The 15,748-nt window shown below is 43.9% G+C and overlaps 1 protein-coding gene across 3 annotated transcripts in view; it reads right to left on the bottom strand.

The window, feature by feature from the left end:
• LOC124031230 (inositol 1,4,5-trisphosphate receptor type 1-like) overlaps positions 1-15,748 on the bottom strand; it is a 189,796-nt gene that overhangs the window by 136,360 nt on the left and 37,688 nt on the right. For all 3 annotated transcript variants that reach the window (XM_046342257.1, XM_046342258.1, XM_046342259.1), the window contains exons 13-17: positions 11,068-11,167; positions 10,620-10,780; positions 10,277-10,418; positions 9,880-10,038; positions 2,281-2,449 (exon numbers count right to left, since the gene is read on the bottom strand). In XM_046342257.1, coding sequence (XP_046198213.1) covers positions 2,281-2,449; positions 9,880-10,038; positions 10,277-10,418; positions 10,620-10,780; positions 11,068-11,167 — 731 coding nt within the window. The remainder of the gene's footprint in view (positions 1-2,280; positions 2,450-9,879; positions 10,039-10,276; positions 10,419-10,619; positions 10,781-11,067; positions 11,168-15,748) is intronic.

Genomic DNA, 15,748 nt, shown 5'->3' with positions numbered 1-15,748 from the left:
TGCTGTCATCAATCCACGGTTTCTGGTTGGGGAATATTTTAAAAGACGCTGTGGGTACAACATCACCGATGGACTTGCTAATAACTCGCTCACCGAATCAGCATATTCATCATTGATGTTGTTGTTCGACGCTATGCGGAACATATCCCAGTCCACATGATCGAAGCAATCTTGAAGCATAGAATCCGATTGGTCGGTCCAGCGTTGAACAGAACTGAACACAGGTGCTTCCTGTTTTAATTTCTGTCTATAGGCTGAGAGTAACAAAATGTAGTTGTGGTCAGCTTTTCCAAAAGGAGGACGGGGGAGGTCCTTATATACGTCACGGAAGTTAGAATAACAATGATCCAGGGTTTTGCCAACCCGGGTCGTGCAATCGATATGCTGATAAAATTTACAGAGCCTTGTTTTCAGATTAGCCTTGTTAAAATCCATAGCTACAATAAATGCAGCCTCAGGATATGTGGTTTCCAGTTTACATAGAGTCAAATGAAGTTCGTTCAGGGCCGTCCATGTGTCTGCTTGGGGGGGGTGTATACGACTGTGATTATGATCGAAGAGAATTTTCTTGGTAGATAATGCGGTAGGAATTTGATTGTGAGGAATTCTAAGTCAGGTGAACAAAAGGACTTGAGTTCCTGTATGTTGTTATGATCACACCACGTCTCGTTAATCATAAGGCATACACCCCCACTCTTCTTCTTACCAGAGAGATGGTTGTTTCTGTCGGCGTGATGCGTGAAGAAACCAGCTGGCTGTACAGACTCCGATAGCTTGTCTCGAGTGAGCCATGTTTCCGTGAATCAAAGAACGTTACAGTCTCTGATGTCTCTCTGGAAGGCAACCCTAGCTCGGATTTCGTCTACCTTGTTGTCAAGAGACTGGACATTGGCGAGTAGTATGCTCGGGAGCGGTGCGTGATGTGCCAGTCTACAGAGCCTGACCAGAAGACCGCTCCGTCTGTGGCACCGTTGTTTTGGGTCGCCGGCTGGGATCCGATCCATTGTCTTGTGTGGTAGGCCAAACAGAGGATCTTTGGGAAAGTCATATTCCTGGTCGTAATGATGGTGAGTTGATGTTGCTCTTATATCCAATAGTTCCTCCCGACTGTATGTAATAAAACCTAAGATTTCCTGGGGTAACAATGTAAGAAATAACAGGTAAAAAAAACAAAATACTGCATAGTTTCCTAAGAACGCGAAGCGTGGTGGCCATCTCTGTTGGCGCCGGATGTTAGCCCTTACACAGCCTGGAGGTGTGTTCGGTCATTTTCCTGTTGAAAAACGAACGATAGTCCCACTATGGGCAAACCAAATGTGATGGTGTTACGCTGCAGAATGCTGTGGTAGCCATGTTGCTTAAGTGTGCCTTGAATTCCCAAAGACACAGCGGTTGGAACCAAGAATCTCAAATTTGGTCTCATCAGACTAAAGGACCGATTTCCACCGGTCTGATGTCCATTGCTCGTGTTTCTTGGCCCAAGCAACTCTCTTCTTATTATTGGTGTCCTCTCGTAGTGGTTTCTTTGCAGCAATTCGAACATGAAGGCCTGATTCACACAGTCTCCTCTGAACAGTTGATGTTGAGATGTGTCTGTTACTTGAACTCTGTGAAGCATTTATTTGGGCAGCAATTTCTGAGACTGTTAACTCTAATGAACTCTGCAGCAGAGGTAACTCTGTCTTTCTTTCCTGTGGCGGTCCCCATGAGAGTTTCATCATAGTGCTTGATGGTTTTTGTGCCTGCACTTGAAGAAACTTTCAAAGTTCTTGAAACTTTCCTCATTGACTGATCTTAATGTCTTAAAGTAATGATGTACTGCCGTTTCTCTTCGCTTATTTGAGCTGTTCTTGCTATGATATGGGACTTGTTATTTTACCAAATAGGGTAAAATCTCCTGTAGACTACCACTACCTTGTCACAACACAATTGATTGGCTCAAATGCAATAATAAATAAATAAATTCAACAAAATAACTTTTAACAAGGCAAACCTGTTAATTGAATGCATTCCAGGTGACTACCTCATGAATCTGGTTGAGGGAATGCCAAGAGTGTGTGGCTACTTTGAAGAATCTCAAATATAAAATATATTGGATTTGTTTAACACTTTTTGTTTACTACATGATTCCATATGCATTATTTCCTAGTGTTGATGTCTTCACTATTATTCTACAATGTAGAAAATAGTAAAAATAAAATAAAAATCCTTGAATGAATAGGTGTGTCCAAACTATTGACCGGTACTGTACATACACATACACACACACACACACACTGGGCTCCCGGTTCTTCCTGACGAGGCTGACGAAGGTGTCTATCTCTGCAGCAGTGATGTGCTTCTCCAGCAGCTTGCGGTTGTTGTGGAGCAGGGCTGTGATAGTGTCTTCAGCTAGAACATCATAACCGATCTGCTTCTGCATGAAGCGAAACTGCTTGGCTATGTACTCCTATTGGACAAACACAGCCCCCGATCATAGGAAAACATTATCCCAACATTGGGATTGTGGTCCTGTGTGGCTCATTTAGTAAGCGCATGGCACAAGCACCGCTAGGGGTTGATGGTCAGATTTCTGCTGGGTCCAAACATACGAAAATCTATGCACTCATTGGATAAAAGTGTCTACTAAATAGCAAATGTTACATTGATGCCATGAGGTCAGATAAAAAATTGTGAATCAGGTCAATCAAATAATGTAAACTCTGTTGAATGGTTAGTCACTTTGATTTAGAATTTTAATGACAATGTGTTCATAGTGTGATCCAGCTTGCTAGTAGTTAACTACGACTATGCGGCAGGTAGCCTAGTGTTTAGGGCGTTGGGCCAGTAACCAAAAGGTTGCTGGATCGAATCCCCGAGCTGACAAGGTAAAAATCTGTCGTTCTGCCCCTGAGCAAGGCAGTTAACCCACTGTTCCCCGAGCGCCGAAGACGTGGATGTTGATTATGGCAGCCCCCCGCACCTCTCTGATTCAGAGGTCACAAGTTCAAATCTATCCCAGAACAACAGCAAAGGACCTTGTGAAGATGCTGGAGGAAACAGGTACAAAAGTATCTATATCCACAGTAAAACGAGTCCTGTATCGACATAACCTGAACAGCCGCTCAGCTAGGAAGAAGCCACTGCTCCAAAACCAACATAAAAAAGCCAGTCTATGGTTTGCAACCGCACATGTGGACAAAGATTGTACTTTTTGGAGAAATGTCCTCTGGTCTGATGAAACAAAAATATAACTGTTTGGCCATAATGACCATAGTTATGTTAGGAGGAAAAAGGGGGAGGCTTGCAAGCCAAAGAACACCATCCCAACTGTAAAGCACGGGGTTGGCAGCATCATGTTGTGGGCGTGCTTTGCTGCAGGAGGGACTGGTGCACTTCACAAAATAGATGGCATCATGAGTTAGGAAAGTAATGCGGATATATTGAAGCAACATCTCAAGACATCAGTTAAAGCTTAGTCGCAAACGTGTCTTCCAAATGGACAATGACCCGAAGTCATACTTCAAAAGCTGTGGCAAAATGGCTTAAAGACAATAAAGTCAAGGTATTGGAGTAGCCATCACAAAGCCCTGACCTCAAGCCCACAGAACATTTGTGGGCAGAACTGATAAAGCGTGTGGGAGCAAAAAGGCCTACAAACATAACTCAGTTACACCAGCTCTGTCAGAAGGAATGGGCCAAAATTCACCCAACTTATTGTGGGAAGCTTGTGGAAGGTTACCTGAAACGTTTGACCCAAGTTAAACAATTTAAAAGGCAATGCTACCAAATACTAATTGAGTGTATGGAAACTTCTGACCCACTGGGAATGTGATGAAAGAAATAAAAGCTGAAATAAATACTTCTCTCTATTATTATTCTGACATTTCACATTCTTAAAATAAAGTGGTGATCCTAACTGACCTAAGACAGGGAATTGTTACTAGGATTAAATGTCAGGAATTGTGAAAACTGAGTTTAAATGTATTTGGCTAAGGTGTATGTAAACTTCCAATTCAACTGTACTTCCCCAGAGTCCGATTAACTTGTGGACACAGTCTTTATGTCACTGCATGCAGTTTGAAGGAAGTTGCTAACTAGTGTTAGTGTAATTGTAAAACTAGGGTTTGCACATCGACTGGAAGTCTATGGTGACTGCTTGCAGGACACCCCTTCAAATGAGTGGATTCGGCTATTTCAGCCACACCCGTTGCTGTCAGGTGTATAAAATAGAGCACACAGCGATGCAATCTCCTTAGACAAACATTGGCAGTAGATTAGTCTTACTGAAGAGCTCAGTGACTTTCAACGTCGCCCTGTCATAGGATGCCCCCGTTCCAACAAGTCAGTTCGTCAAATTTCTGCCCTACTAGAGCTGCCCCGGGCAAATGTAAGTGCTGCTATTGTGAAACCGCACACAAGCCTAAGATCACCATGTATAATGCCAAGCGTTGTCTGGAATGGTGTAAAGCTTGCCAACATTGGCCTCTGAAGCAGTGGAAACACGTTCTCTGGATTGATGAATCGCCATTGGGCAGTCCGACGGACGAATCTGAGTTTGGTGAATGGCAGGACAACGCTACCTGCATAGTGCCAACTGTAAAAGTTTGGAGGAGGAGGAATAATGGTCTGGGGCTGTTTTCATGATTTTGCCTAGGCCCCTTAGTTCCAGTGAAGGGAAATCTTAATGCTACAGCGTACAGTGACATTGTAGTCCATTCTGTGCTTCGAACTTTGCGGCAACAGTTTGGGGGAAGTCACTTTCCTGTTTAAGCATGACAATGCGCCGTGCACAAAGCAAGGTCCGTACAGAAATGGTTTGTCGAGATTGGTGTGGAAGAACTTGGCTGGCCTGCACAGAGCCCTGACATCAACCCCATCGAACACCTTTGGGATGAATCGAAACGCCGACTGCAAGCCAGGCCTAATTGCCAAACATCAGTGCCCAACCTCACTAATGCTCGTGGCTGAATGGAAGCAAGTCCCAGCAGCAATGTTCCAACATCTAGTGGAAAGCCTAACCAGAGGAGTGGAGGCTGTTATAGCAGCAAAGGGGCCACCTCCATATTAATTCCCATGATTTTGGAATGAGATGTTGGAATGAGGTGTTAAAATACTTTTGTTCATGTAGTGTAGCATAGAATTCCAGTCATTGTGCTAATGCTAGTTTGCATCGGCTCATGAAACTACCTCTAACTTCCTTCATACTGGATGCAGAGACATAAAACTGTTATCCATGAGTTGATCTTACTCTTTTGCCAAACTCCCAAAGTATTCCTTCAAGTGCCATCAGACAGTATTTAGGCTAATTGCATAAGTGCTGTGACTTGGTTCTTGAATCCAAGATGACGTAGCAGTCAGACGTCTTGTCGTGTCGTGTCCCTTGTATATATCGTTTTTTAATTCTTCGCATATCTTTTAAAACATTTTGATAAACCTCAACTTCTAAATACTCTCCTGCAACCCGCCTCACCCAATGTAGCTATTTTTCTAAAGTATTTATATTTACTTCGGATCCGGAACCCCTCAACTGAAGCTAGCCAGCTAACTACCAGCTATCACTACCAGCTATCAGTCAGCAAACCATTGCTAGAGGTCTTCAGCTAACCGGTCATCAGCTAAACTTTAGCTCGGAAAGCTCTCGCCAGTTCGATCAACGCGACTCTAACCAGAGCATAACGGACCTATTATTTTTTTATCCCCGGATTCCCACCGGATTCCCACCGCAAACGGAACATTTTCAGCTTGATCGTCACAACTAGCTAACTAGCTAACCGCAACCCCGGATGATTACCCCTGGCTAGCGTTTCCACCCACTTAGCTTGAAGCTTGCCAGGCCAGAGCTCCTGTGCTACCACCGAAGCATACTCCTGGGTTACAATATCCGGACCCACGACCGGTCTATCGATGTCACCGCATGAAGAGGCATAAACAGACTCACCCCATCACGACGCCCCCCAAAGGCTAACTTTCTAGCCCTTGCTATCACCTTGCTTGCTAATTCGGCCTGCTAACTGCTAGCTTGTTTAGCCCCGGTCCGCTAACTGCTACCTTGTTTAGCCCCGGTCCGCTAACTGCTACCTTGTTTAGCCCCGGCCTACTAACTGTTAGCTTGTTAGCACAGGCCTGCTAACCGTCTGAATCGCCGCATCCCAAACACTCACTGGACCCATATTTACTTTCAATCTCTTTTCGATTTTTAATTTGTTTATACCTTCCGGTAAGCTGCCTCACCCAATGTGATACGGAATCGCTATTATTTTTAATTTTTAAAACACACTCAAGAACCTCCAGAAGCTAACCAGCTAACTAGCTACAAGCTATTTAGTCATTGTTAGCCACTGCTAGCGGCTTTATTTTTTGGCACAGCCAGCCAGTTTTTTAAAACCTGGATAATACTCGCCAGTCCAGCTTCCCTGTCCCACCCACCGCTGCCCCCTGGACACTGATCACTTGGCTACATAGCTGATGCATGCTGGACTGTCCATTAATCACGGTACTCCATTCTGCTTGTTTATGTTTTATCTGTCGGCCCCAGCCGCACTCAGGCTCTGTGTGTAGTTAATCCGACCCTCCCTGCCTAGTCAACGCCATTTTACCTGCTGTTGTTGTGCTAGCTGATTAGCTGTTGTTGTCTCACCTACTGTTTTAGCTACTGTTTTAGCTAGCTCTCCCAATTCAACACCTGTGATTACTGTATGCCTCGCTGTATGTCTCTCTCAAATGTCAATATGCCTTGTATACTGTTGTTCAGGTTAGTTATCATTGTTTTAGTTTACAATGGAGCCCCTAGTTCCACTCTTCATACCCCTTATACCTCCTTTGTCCCACCTCCCACACATGCGGTGACCTCACCCATTACAACCAGCATGTCCAGTGATACAACCTCTCTCATCATCACCCAGTGCCTGGGCTTACCTCCGCTGTACCCGCAACCCACCATACCCGTCTGCGCATTATGCCCTGAATATATTCTACCATGCCCAGAAATCTGCTCCTTTTATTCTCTGTCCCCAACGCTCTAGGCGACCAGTTTTGATAGCCTTTAGCCGCATCCTCATTCTACTCCTCCTCTGTTCCGCTGGTGATGTGGAGGTAAACCCAGGCCCTGCATGTCCCCAGGCACCCTCATTTGTTGACTTCTGTGATCGAAAAAGCCTTGGTTTCATGCATGTCAACATCAGAAGCCTCCTCCCTAAGTTTGTTTTACTCACTGCCTTAGCACACTCTGCTAACCCTGATGTCCTTGTTGTGTCTGAATCCTGGCTCAGGAAGGCCACCAACAATTCTGAGATTTCCATACGCAACTATAACATTTTCCGTCAAGATAGAACTGCCAAAGGGGGAGGAGTTGCAGTCTACTGCAGAGATAGCCTGCAAAGTAATGTCATACTTTCCAGGTCCATACCCAAACAGTTCGAACTACTCATTTTGAAAATTACTCTCTCCAGAAATAAGTCTCTCACTGTTGCCGCCTGCTACCGACCCCCCTCAGCTCCTAGCTGTGCCCTGGACACCATTTGTGAATTGATCACCCCCCCCATCTAGCTTCAGAGTTTGTTCTGTTAGGTGACCTAAACTGGGATATGCTTAACACCCCGGCAGTCCTACAATCTAAGCTAGATGCCAATCTAAGCTTTACCCAAATCCAGATAGCAGATGTTCTGGAAGAGCTGCAAAACCTGGACCCGTACAAATCAGCTGGGCATGACAATCTGGACCCTCTATTTCTGAAACTATCCGCCGCCATTGTCGCAACCCCTATTACCAGCCTGTTCAACCTCTCTTTCATATCGTCTGAGAACCCCAAGGATTGGAAAGCTGCCGCAGTCATCCCCCTCTTCAAAGGGGGAGACACCCTGGACCCAAACTGTTACAGACCTATATCCATTCTGCCCTGCCCATCTAAGGTCTTCGAAAGCCAAGTCAACACACAGGTCACTGACCATCTCGAATCCCACCGTACCTTCTCCTCTGTGCAATCTGGTTTCCGAGCCGGTCAGGGGTGCACCTCAGCCACGCTCAAGGTAGTAAACGATATCATAACCGCCATCGATAAAAGACAGTACTGTGCAGCCGTCTTCATCGACCTTGCCAAGGCTTTCGACTCTGTCAATCACCATATTCTTATCGGCAGACTCAGTAGCCTCGGTTTTTCGGATGACTGCCTTGCCTGGTTCACCAATTACTTTGCAGACAGAGTTCAGTGTGTCAAATCGGAGGGCATGCTGTCCGGTCCTCTGGCAGTCTCTATGGGGGTGCCACATATCAATGATGTTGCTCTTGCTGCGGGCGATTCCCTGATCAACCTCTATGCAGACGACACCATTCTATATACTTCAGGCCCGTCCTTGGACACTGTGCTATCTAACCTCCAAACGAGCTTCAATGCCATACAACACTCCTTCCGTGGCCTCCAACTGCTCTTAAACGCTAGTAAAACCAAATGCATGCTTTTCAAACGTTCGCTGCCTGGACCCGCACGCCTGACCAGCATCACCACCCTGGATGGTTCCGACCTTGAATATGTGGACATCTATAAGTATCTAGGTGTCTGGCTAGACTGTAAACTCTCCTTCCAGACTCATATCAAACATCTCCAATCGAAAATCAAATCAAGCGTCTGCTTTCTATATCGCAACAAAGCCTCCTTCACTCACGCCGCCAAACTTATCCTAGTAAAACTGACTATCCTACCGAACCTCGACGATATCATCTACAAAATTGCTTCCAACACTCTACTCAGCAAACTGGATGCAGTTTATCACAGTGCCATCCGTTTTGTCATGTTATACCACCCACCACTGCGACTTGTATGCTCTAGTCGGCTGGCCCTCGCTACATATTCGTCGCCAGACCAACTGGCTCCAGGTCATCTACAAGTCCATGCTTGGTAAAGCTCCGCCTTATCTCAGTTCACTGGTCACGATGGCAACACCCATCCGTAGCACGCGCTCCAGCAGGTGTATCTCACTGATCATCCCTAAAGCCAACACCTCATTTGGCCGCCTTTCGTTCCAGTACTCTGCTGCCTGTGACTGGAACGAATTGCAAAAATTGCTGAAGTTGGAGACTTTTATCTCCCTCACCAACTTCAAACATCTGCTATCTGAGCAGCTAACCAATCGCTGCAAGCTGTACATAGTCTATCGGTAAATAGCCCACCCATTTTTACCTACCTCATCCCCATACTGTTTTTATTTATTTACTTTTCTGCTCTTTTGCACACCAATATCTCTACCTGTACATGACCATCTGATCATTTATCACTCCAGTGTTAATCTGCAAAATTGTAATTATTCGCCTACCTCCTCATGCCTTTTGCACACAATGTATATAGACTCCCCTTTTGTTCTACTGTGTTATTGACTTGTTAATTGTTTACTCCATGTGCAACTCTGTGTTGTCTGTTCACACTGCTATGCTTTATCTTGGCCAGGTCGCAGTTGCAAATGAGAACTTGTTCTCAACTAGCCTACCTGGTTAAATAAAGGTGAAATAAAAATATTTAAAAAATAAAATAAAATCTATAGGCTATGGGTTAAGACTCGGTCTGCTGGTACACTGTCCAGAACAGCATGAGAAAACAACCCCTATTCCATTCCTTTACTGGAGCTGTTAGGGTCTGCAGGCCTAAAGGAACCAGATACTGTAGGTGTATAGAAGCCAAATGGTGATGACTCCACCTAAACCTCCAATGAACTAAGGGGAACTTCAATCATATTCCTTAACCTTATCTAGTATCTTCATATCAGCAAACATTGAAAGGGTTGGGGTTAGGTTAAGGGGCTAGGGATAAGGTTGGGGTAGTGGTTGTTTTGTGACCAGACCAGTCATGTGCCTTGTCTGGCTTTGTAAGGATCAGACCAGTAGGCCTTGACCGTTACCACGTTGCTGTACCTGGTTCTTGCGGTAGTCCTGTTGAGAGTGGCGTAACACGCGGTAACACAGGCGACAGATGTGTCTGAAGGGTGTGTGGCGCTGGTCGGCCAGCTCCTCCAATCGCAGCATGGGCCCATCCCCGCTGTCTGTGAATGGAGCCTGCAGTAACTTGAAGATCTGAACACAAAATTCCATCAGTTGGATGATGTTCCATCAGGTTAAGAAAATGTATTTGTTGAAAAAAACGTTTGGTGAAGGATGACAAAGTTCGTTATATAGGTTAATAGTAGACAAAGGAGCTTGCTCCAAAATGTATCCACATTGAAAAGGAATCAAGTAACCGTCCTGAGCCTTTATTCACCCATTCAGTCTGTGGAAGTTCTGGTTGTCCCTTATGAATGACATGGTACTCTACCTGTTTGAGGATGTTCTGTTCCCTCATGAGTTTCTGTCTCTCTCTGTTGGGCTTGTTGACCATGATCTCCAGAACATCCTGGCCATTGTTGGGGATGTCCACCACGAAGAACACCAGGTCCTCCAGAAGCTTGGTCACCGCCCTGGACGACACACAGGAACAGGAAGTCATACACAGGAAGAGGCACAACCATAAATATCCTGAGTACAGCTAATTTTATTTGAGATTTAGAATCCTTAATGTTGATACCAAGAGTTCCAAGGACATTACATTATGGTAAGGGTTTGGTGCCAACATTGAAGAGGTAAAGAATGCAGAGAGCACCAAAATTACTGCTATGTACCTTCTCTCGTTCTGAGTGATGGTGCCCTTCTCCAGTTTGCCTGCGATGGAGGCCAACACTTTACTGGCATCATTGGCAAAGTCCAGGTCTCTGACTTCGGCGGGCGAAACAGGTACGATGGCAAAAGCCTCTTTGTCTTCTTTCAGTGCAGACGTGCCAATCTTAAAATAACAACAGTGACGCGTGAATTTGGATGGTCAAATGTAATTATTTCTCATAAGTAAACTCACAAATAGAATAGTATTCAATAGTGCACCTGGTCATCAGATAAATTGTCTATCTAAACTATTCTAAGGGTATTATGATATTATTGAGTAACGTTTGGGTTGGACTGATTATCTGGGACAGACCAATCATAATGTACAGGAGTTAAAGATTGGGTTAGACAGACTATTGAAAAGGTCTCACAAACTGACTAGTCTTAATGGCTGGCTGAGCGGTCACTCACGCGTAGCATGACAGGTTTCTCCTCCTCCTTGTCGATGGGGTGGTTGGTGCTGTGGACCCATGTGTTGGTGCATAGGTGTCTGAGCCTCACGTACGAGTTCCTGAGAGCACGCACACACGCACACGCGCACACACATACACGCACACACACACACACACACACACACACACACACACACACACACACACACACACACACACACACACACACACACACACACACACACACACACACACACACACACACACACACACACACACACACACACAGTATTGTGAATCCAGAATGAATAATAAAGTATTTATTGGGCAAGGCCCACACCAGAACACACCAAGCAGTGCCATACCAAACAGTGGAATTGATGTGTGCCTCAGATTAAATACAAATACATCTCATCTGATGCATTCCAGTACAGGGAGGGAGATCATAATAATAGTGATTACTGTAAATCCAAACACAACATCTTATAGTATCTCACATGTATAAAACTCAACCACACACTTGAGTAGGTACTTTAGCCTATATAGTAAGTAGGGAACAGGGCCAGGGCCTGCGGTAAGTCAGTCTAGAGTAGGGTTGCACATTCTGGGGAATATTTACAGGTGGAAATTAACAGGAATATATGGGAATTAACGGGAATATACGCAAATTAATATTAATACCATTTAAATGTAGATGTTCTTTTGCACTGGATATATTTATCATATCATATGGAGACAGAAACATAAACTTTTTACATTATCATAAGTAGACATAATTGCAAATGATTAAATCCTTCCAATAGAAAAAAAAGATTTAGTTACGAATATAACTTTAATTAAATGAGTTGACTCTTCACATGGGATGATTTCACTGAACAACAAAAGGGAATATTGAATGATCCCCACTCATCCATCGTATCTCCCAAAAACCTTTTCAACATACTGTAACATGATAGTCCAGAAACGAAAACGTTGGTTGTCTTCCTCTCAGGCTTCCATGTCTTCTCCCTGGACCTCCAATGTCCACCTCTTGAACATCAGACTGAGTCCTCATCTTCACTGTCACTTTCCAACCATGTTGAGGATGGCTTGTTGTCAGGCTCAAAAAGACTCACATTTACCCAGATGGCAACCAACCTTTCAACCCTTGTATCAGTCAGCCTGTTGCATGCTTTGGTGTGTGTGTTCCCAAACAAAGACCAGTTGTGTTCTGAGACGGCTGATGTTGGTGGGATTTGGAGGAGGATGGAGGCAACAGGGGAAAGAGCCTCAGATCCACAAAGTCTATTCCACCAGGTGGCTAATGAGATATGTTGGCACGACTGTCATATTGCATCTCCATCCCAAAGCCCTTGCTTGGAAGTGTATTTCACCAGACTGCCAAGAACCTTGCCATCATCCAGGCCAAGATGGCAAGACACAGTAGTGATGACACCATAGGCCTTGTTGATCTCTGCACCAGACTTGCCAGCATACTTGGGGTCCAACATGGGCTTCTGGCAGAAGTCTTCACGCTTTTTTATGTATTTCAGAACGGCAGTTTCCTCTGCTTGGAGCAACAGTGAAGTGGGCAGAGCAGTACGGATTCCTTCTCTTACATCTGCAAGCAGAGTCTGAAAATCAGACAGGATGGCATCGTCTCCCTCAATCCATGCAATGGCTACTGCTATAGGTTTCAGGAGTTTCAGGCTGCTTACCACTCTCTCCCAAAATACTTCATCCAGGAGGATCCTCTTGATGGGGCTGTCGATATTGACAGACTGCGATATGGCCATTTCTTGGAGAGACTCCTTTCCCTCCAGGAGACTGTCAAACATGATGACAACACAACCCCATCGGGTGTTGCTCGGCAGTTTCAATGTGGTGCCCTTACTCTTCTCACTTTGCTTGGTGAGGTAGATTGCTGCTATAACTTGAGGACCCTTCACATACCTAACTATTTCCTTGGCTCTCTTGTAGCGCGCATCTATTGTTTTCAGTGCCATGATGCCCTTGAGGAGCATATTCAATGCATGAGCAGCACAGCCAATGGGTGTGATGTGAGGGTAAAACTCCTCCACTTGAGACCAAGCAGCCTTCATGTTTGCAGCATTGTCTGTCACTAGTGCAAATATCTTCTGTGGTCCAAGGTCATTGATGACTGCCTTCAGCTCATCTGCAATGTAGAGACTGGTATGTCTATTGTCCCTTGTGTCTGGGCTCTTGTAGAATATTGGTTGAGTGGTGGAGATGATGTAGTTAATTATTCCTTGCCCATGAACATTCGACCACCCTTCAGAGATGATTGCAATACAGTCTGCTTTCTTTATGATTTGCTTGACCTTCACTTGAACTCTGTTGAACTGCATCCAGCAAATGAGTAGATAAAGGATGTCTGGCTGAAGGGGTGTATGCTGGGTGTAGAACATTCAGAAATCTCTTCCAATACACATTGCCTGTGAGCGTCAGAGGTGAACCAGTTGCTTACACAGCTGGAGCAAGACATTCATCAGCATTTCTCTGTTCCTCCATTGTGTCAAACAAACTTGGATGAGCTGTTGCTATCGATAAGGTGTCTGATTCATCATTTTCACCTCGAAAAGAAGTAGAGGGACTTTGTCAGAGGTTGCTTGTTGTGTGCGATTGTGAGCGATTCTGCATCTTTGTTGCATTCTTCACATTCTTCATGATTTGGCATAGTATTTTCAAATGTACACAGTTTTCCCTTCTACATTAGCTGCAGATAGTGCCTGTGGCATTTTCCTGTAAAGATGAGAAAAAAAATAGTAAAAAAACAAACAATTCCATGTACAGATAAATAGTTAAGCAGTTAGATTAAACAACTCCTTTGTAAGATAAATGTTTTAAAATGAAACATGTATGGAAACAGGTGAATTAACACTCTTCTGTTAGCAGGATCAAGCAAACTAAAACCCACATGGTAGCAAAATCTAACTAGCAGAAATTGTTAAGTTAGAAAGGATTTAAACACACTTTGCTGTAGGCTACTATTTACTAGTTAACAAAAAATAATGTATGTCATATAAAATATATTCACCACACCCAGTAATGTAATCAAAACTTACCAGAAAGCATGTAGTCCTTGGCTCAGACAGTGTAGTAGTGTGGGCTCAATAGCATCTCATTAGTGTGCAAGATCTTGAGAATCAGCTGAACATGTGATGGAAGAGTGCACTGTGCATGCAAAGGATTGCAATTGAATTGGGGATAGTTTAACCAAAATATGCCACAAGACCTAGGATTGCCTTCTGTGTATCCCACATAAAATGTTCACTGTTATAAGCTAACGTTTTTGATGAATTTAAGCTAAATTCCCTAAATTCCCAGGCTCAACTTTCCACGGAACATTTCTGAACATTTTCTGATCCTTTGCAACCCTAGTCTAGAGTCAGTCTAGTCTGTGGGAATTATCCTTTTGTCCTCCATCACAGTCAACAGATTATATCCTCCCACCCTCACAACCAGCATGCCAGTTACACTGGTTACTGGAAGTCAAAGCTTCCCTACTGTACATTCAGCTAGGGAGAGAAAAATGACAGACCGACTCACACGTACACACTATTGCTCACACATGTCCTATGTCAATTTATACTGAAGCCAGCGTGACCATAACCCTGTCCACTTACCCTTTACACTGAAAGTAATAACAGGTGTCTTAACCTGTTGATACTAGGGGGGCAGTATTTTCTTTTTTTTGGAAAAATAACGTTCCCAAATTAAACGGGATATTTTGTCAGGACAAGATGCTAGAATATGCATATAATTGACAGCTTAGGATAGAAAACACTCTAAAGTTTCCAAAACTGTAAAAAATATTGTCTGTGAGTATAACAGAACATGTTACAGGCGAAAGCCTGAGAAAAATCCAATCCGGAAGTGACTCATCTTTTGAAAGCCCTGCGTTCCGATGCTATGATATATTATCGAATAGATATTTTAAAAACACCTTGAGGATTGATTATAAACAACGTTTGCCATGTTTCTGTCGAAATTATGGAGCTAATTTTGAATATTTTTCGGGGTTGTCGTGACTGCAATTCCCGGTTTATTTCTCAGCCAAACGTGAAGAACAGAGCTATTTCGCCTACAAAAATAATATTTTGGGAAAAAATTAACTTTGGCTATCTACCTGGGAGTCTCGTGAGTGAAAACATCCAAAGTTCAAAGGTAAACGATTTAATTCGATTGCTTTTCTGATTTTCGTGACAAGGTTGCCTGCTGCTAGCAAGGCATAATGCTATGCTAGGCTATCAATAAACTTACACAAATGCTTGTCTAGATTTGGCTGTAAAGCACATTTTGAAAATCTGAGATGACAGGGTGATTAACAAAAGGTTAAGCTGTGTTTCAATATATTTCACTTGTGATTTTCATGAATAGGTAGATTATCTAGGAAGATTTGTGTCTGTTGCGTTATGCTAATTAGTGTCAGATGATGACAACGGTCCCGTTCACGGGATGGGGTGTCACTAGACTTAATAAGTGAAATTTCACTTGAATTCAACTAAATGTGGCTGATGACAAACAAATACCACACATATGTAATCTAAAGATTATTAGTGTGTGTATGTGTGTCTCTCCATTTCCGGTGGGAGGAACATGACCGGTTCCATTTCATATTGCAACATGTTCTTTAGAATCTGATCTGCGTCAACAGTGGGATACCTACTGTAGTCACTACGTCTTCTGGGGGACTTTCC

Source organism: Oncorhynchus gorbuscha, linkage group LG03 (genome assembly GCF_021184085.1).
Source record: "Oncorhynchus gorbuscha isolate QuinsamMale2020 ecotype Even-year linkage group LG03, OgorEven_v1.0, whole genome shotgun sequence".
In the NCBI taxonomy this organism is placed as follows: domain Eukaryota; kingdom Metazoa; phylum Chordata; class Actinopteri; order Salmoniformes; family Salmonidae; genus Oncorhynchus; species Oncorhynchus gorbuscha.
This window is presented reverse-complemented; position numbering and strand designations above follow the sequence as displayed.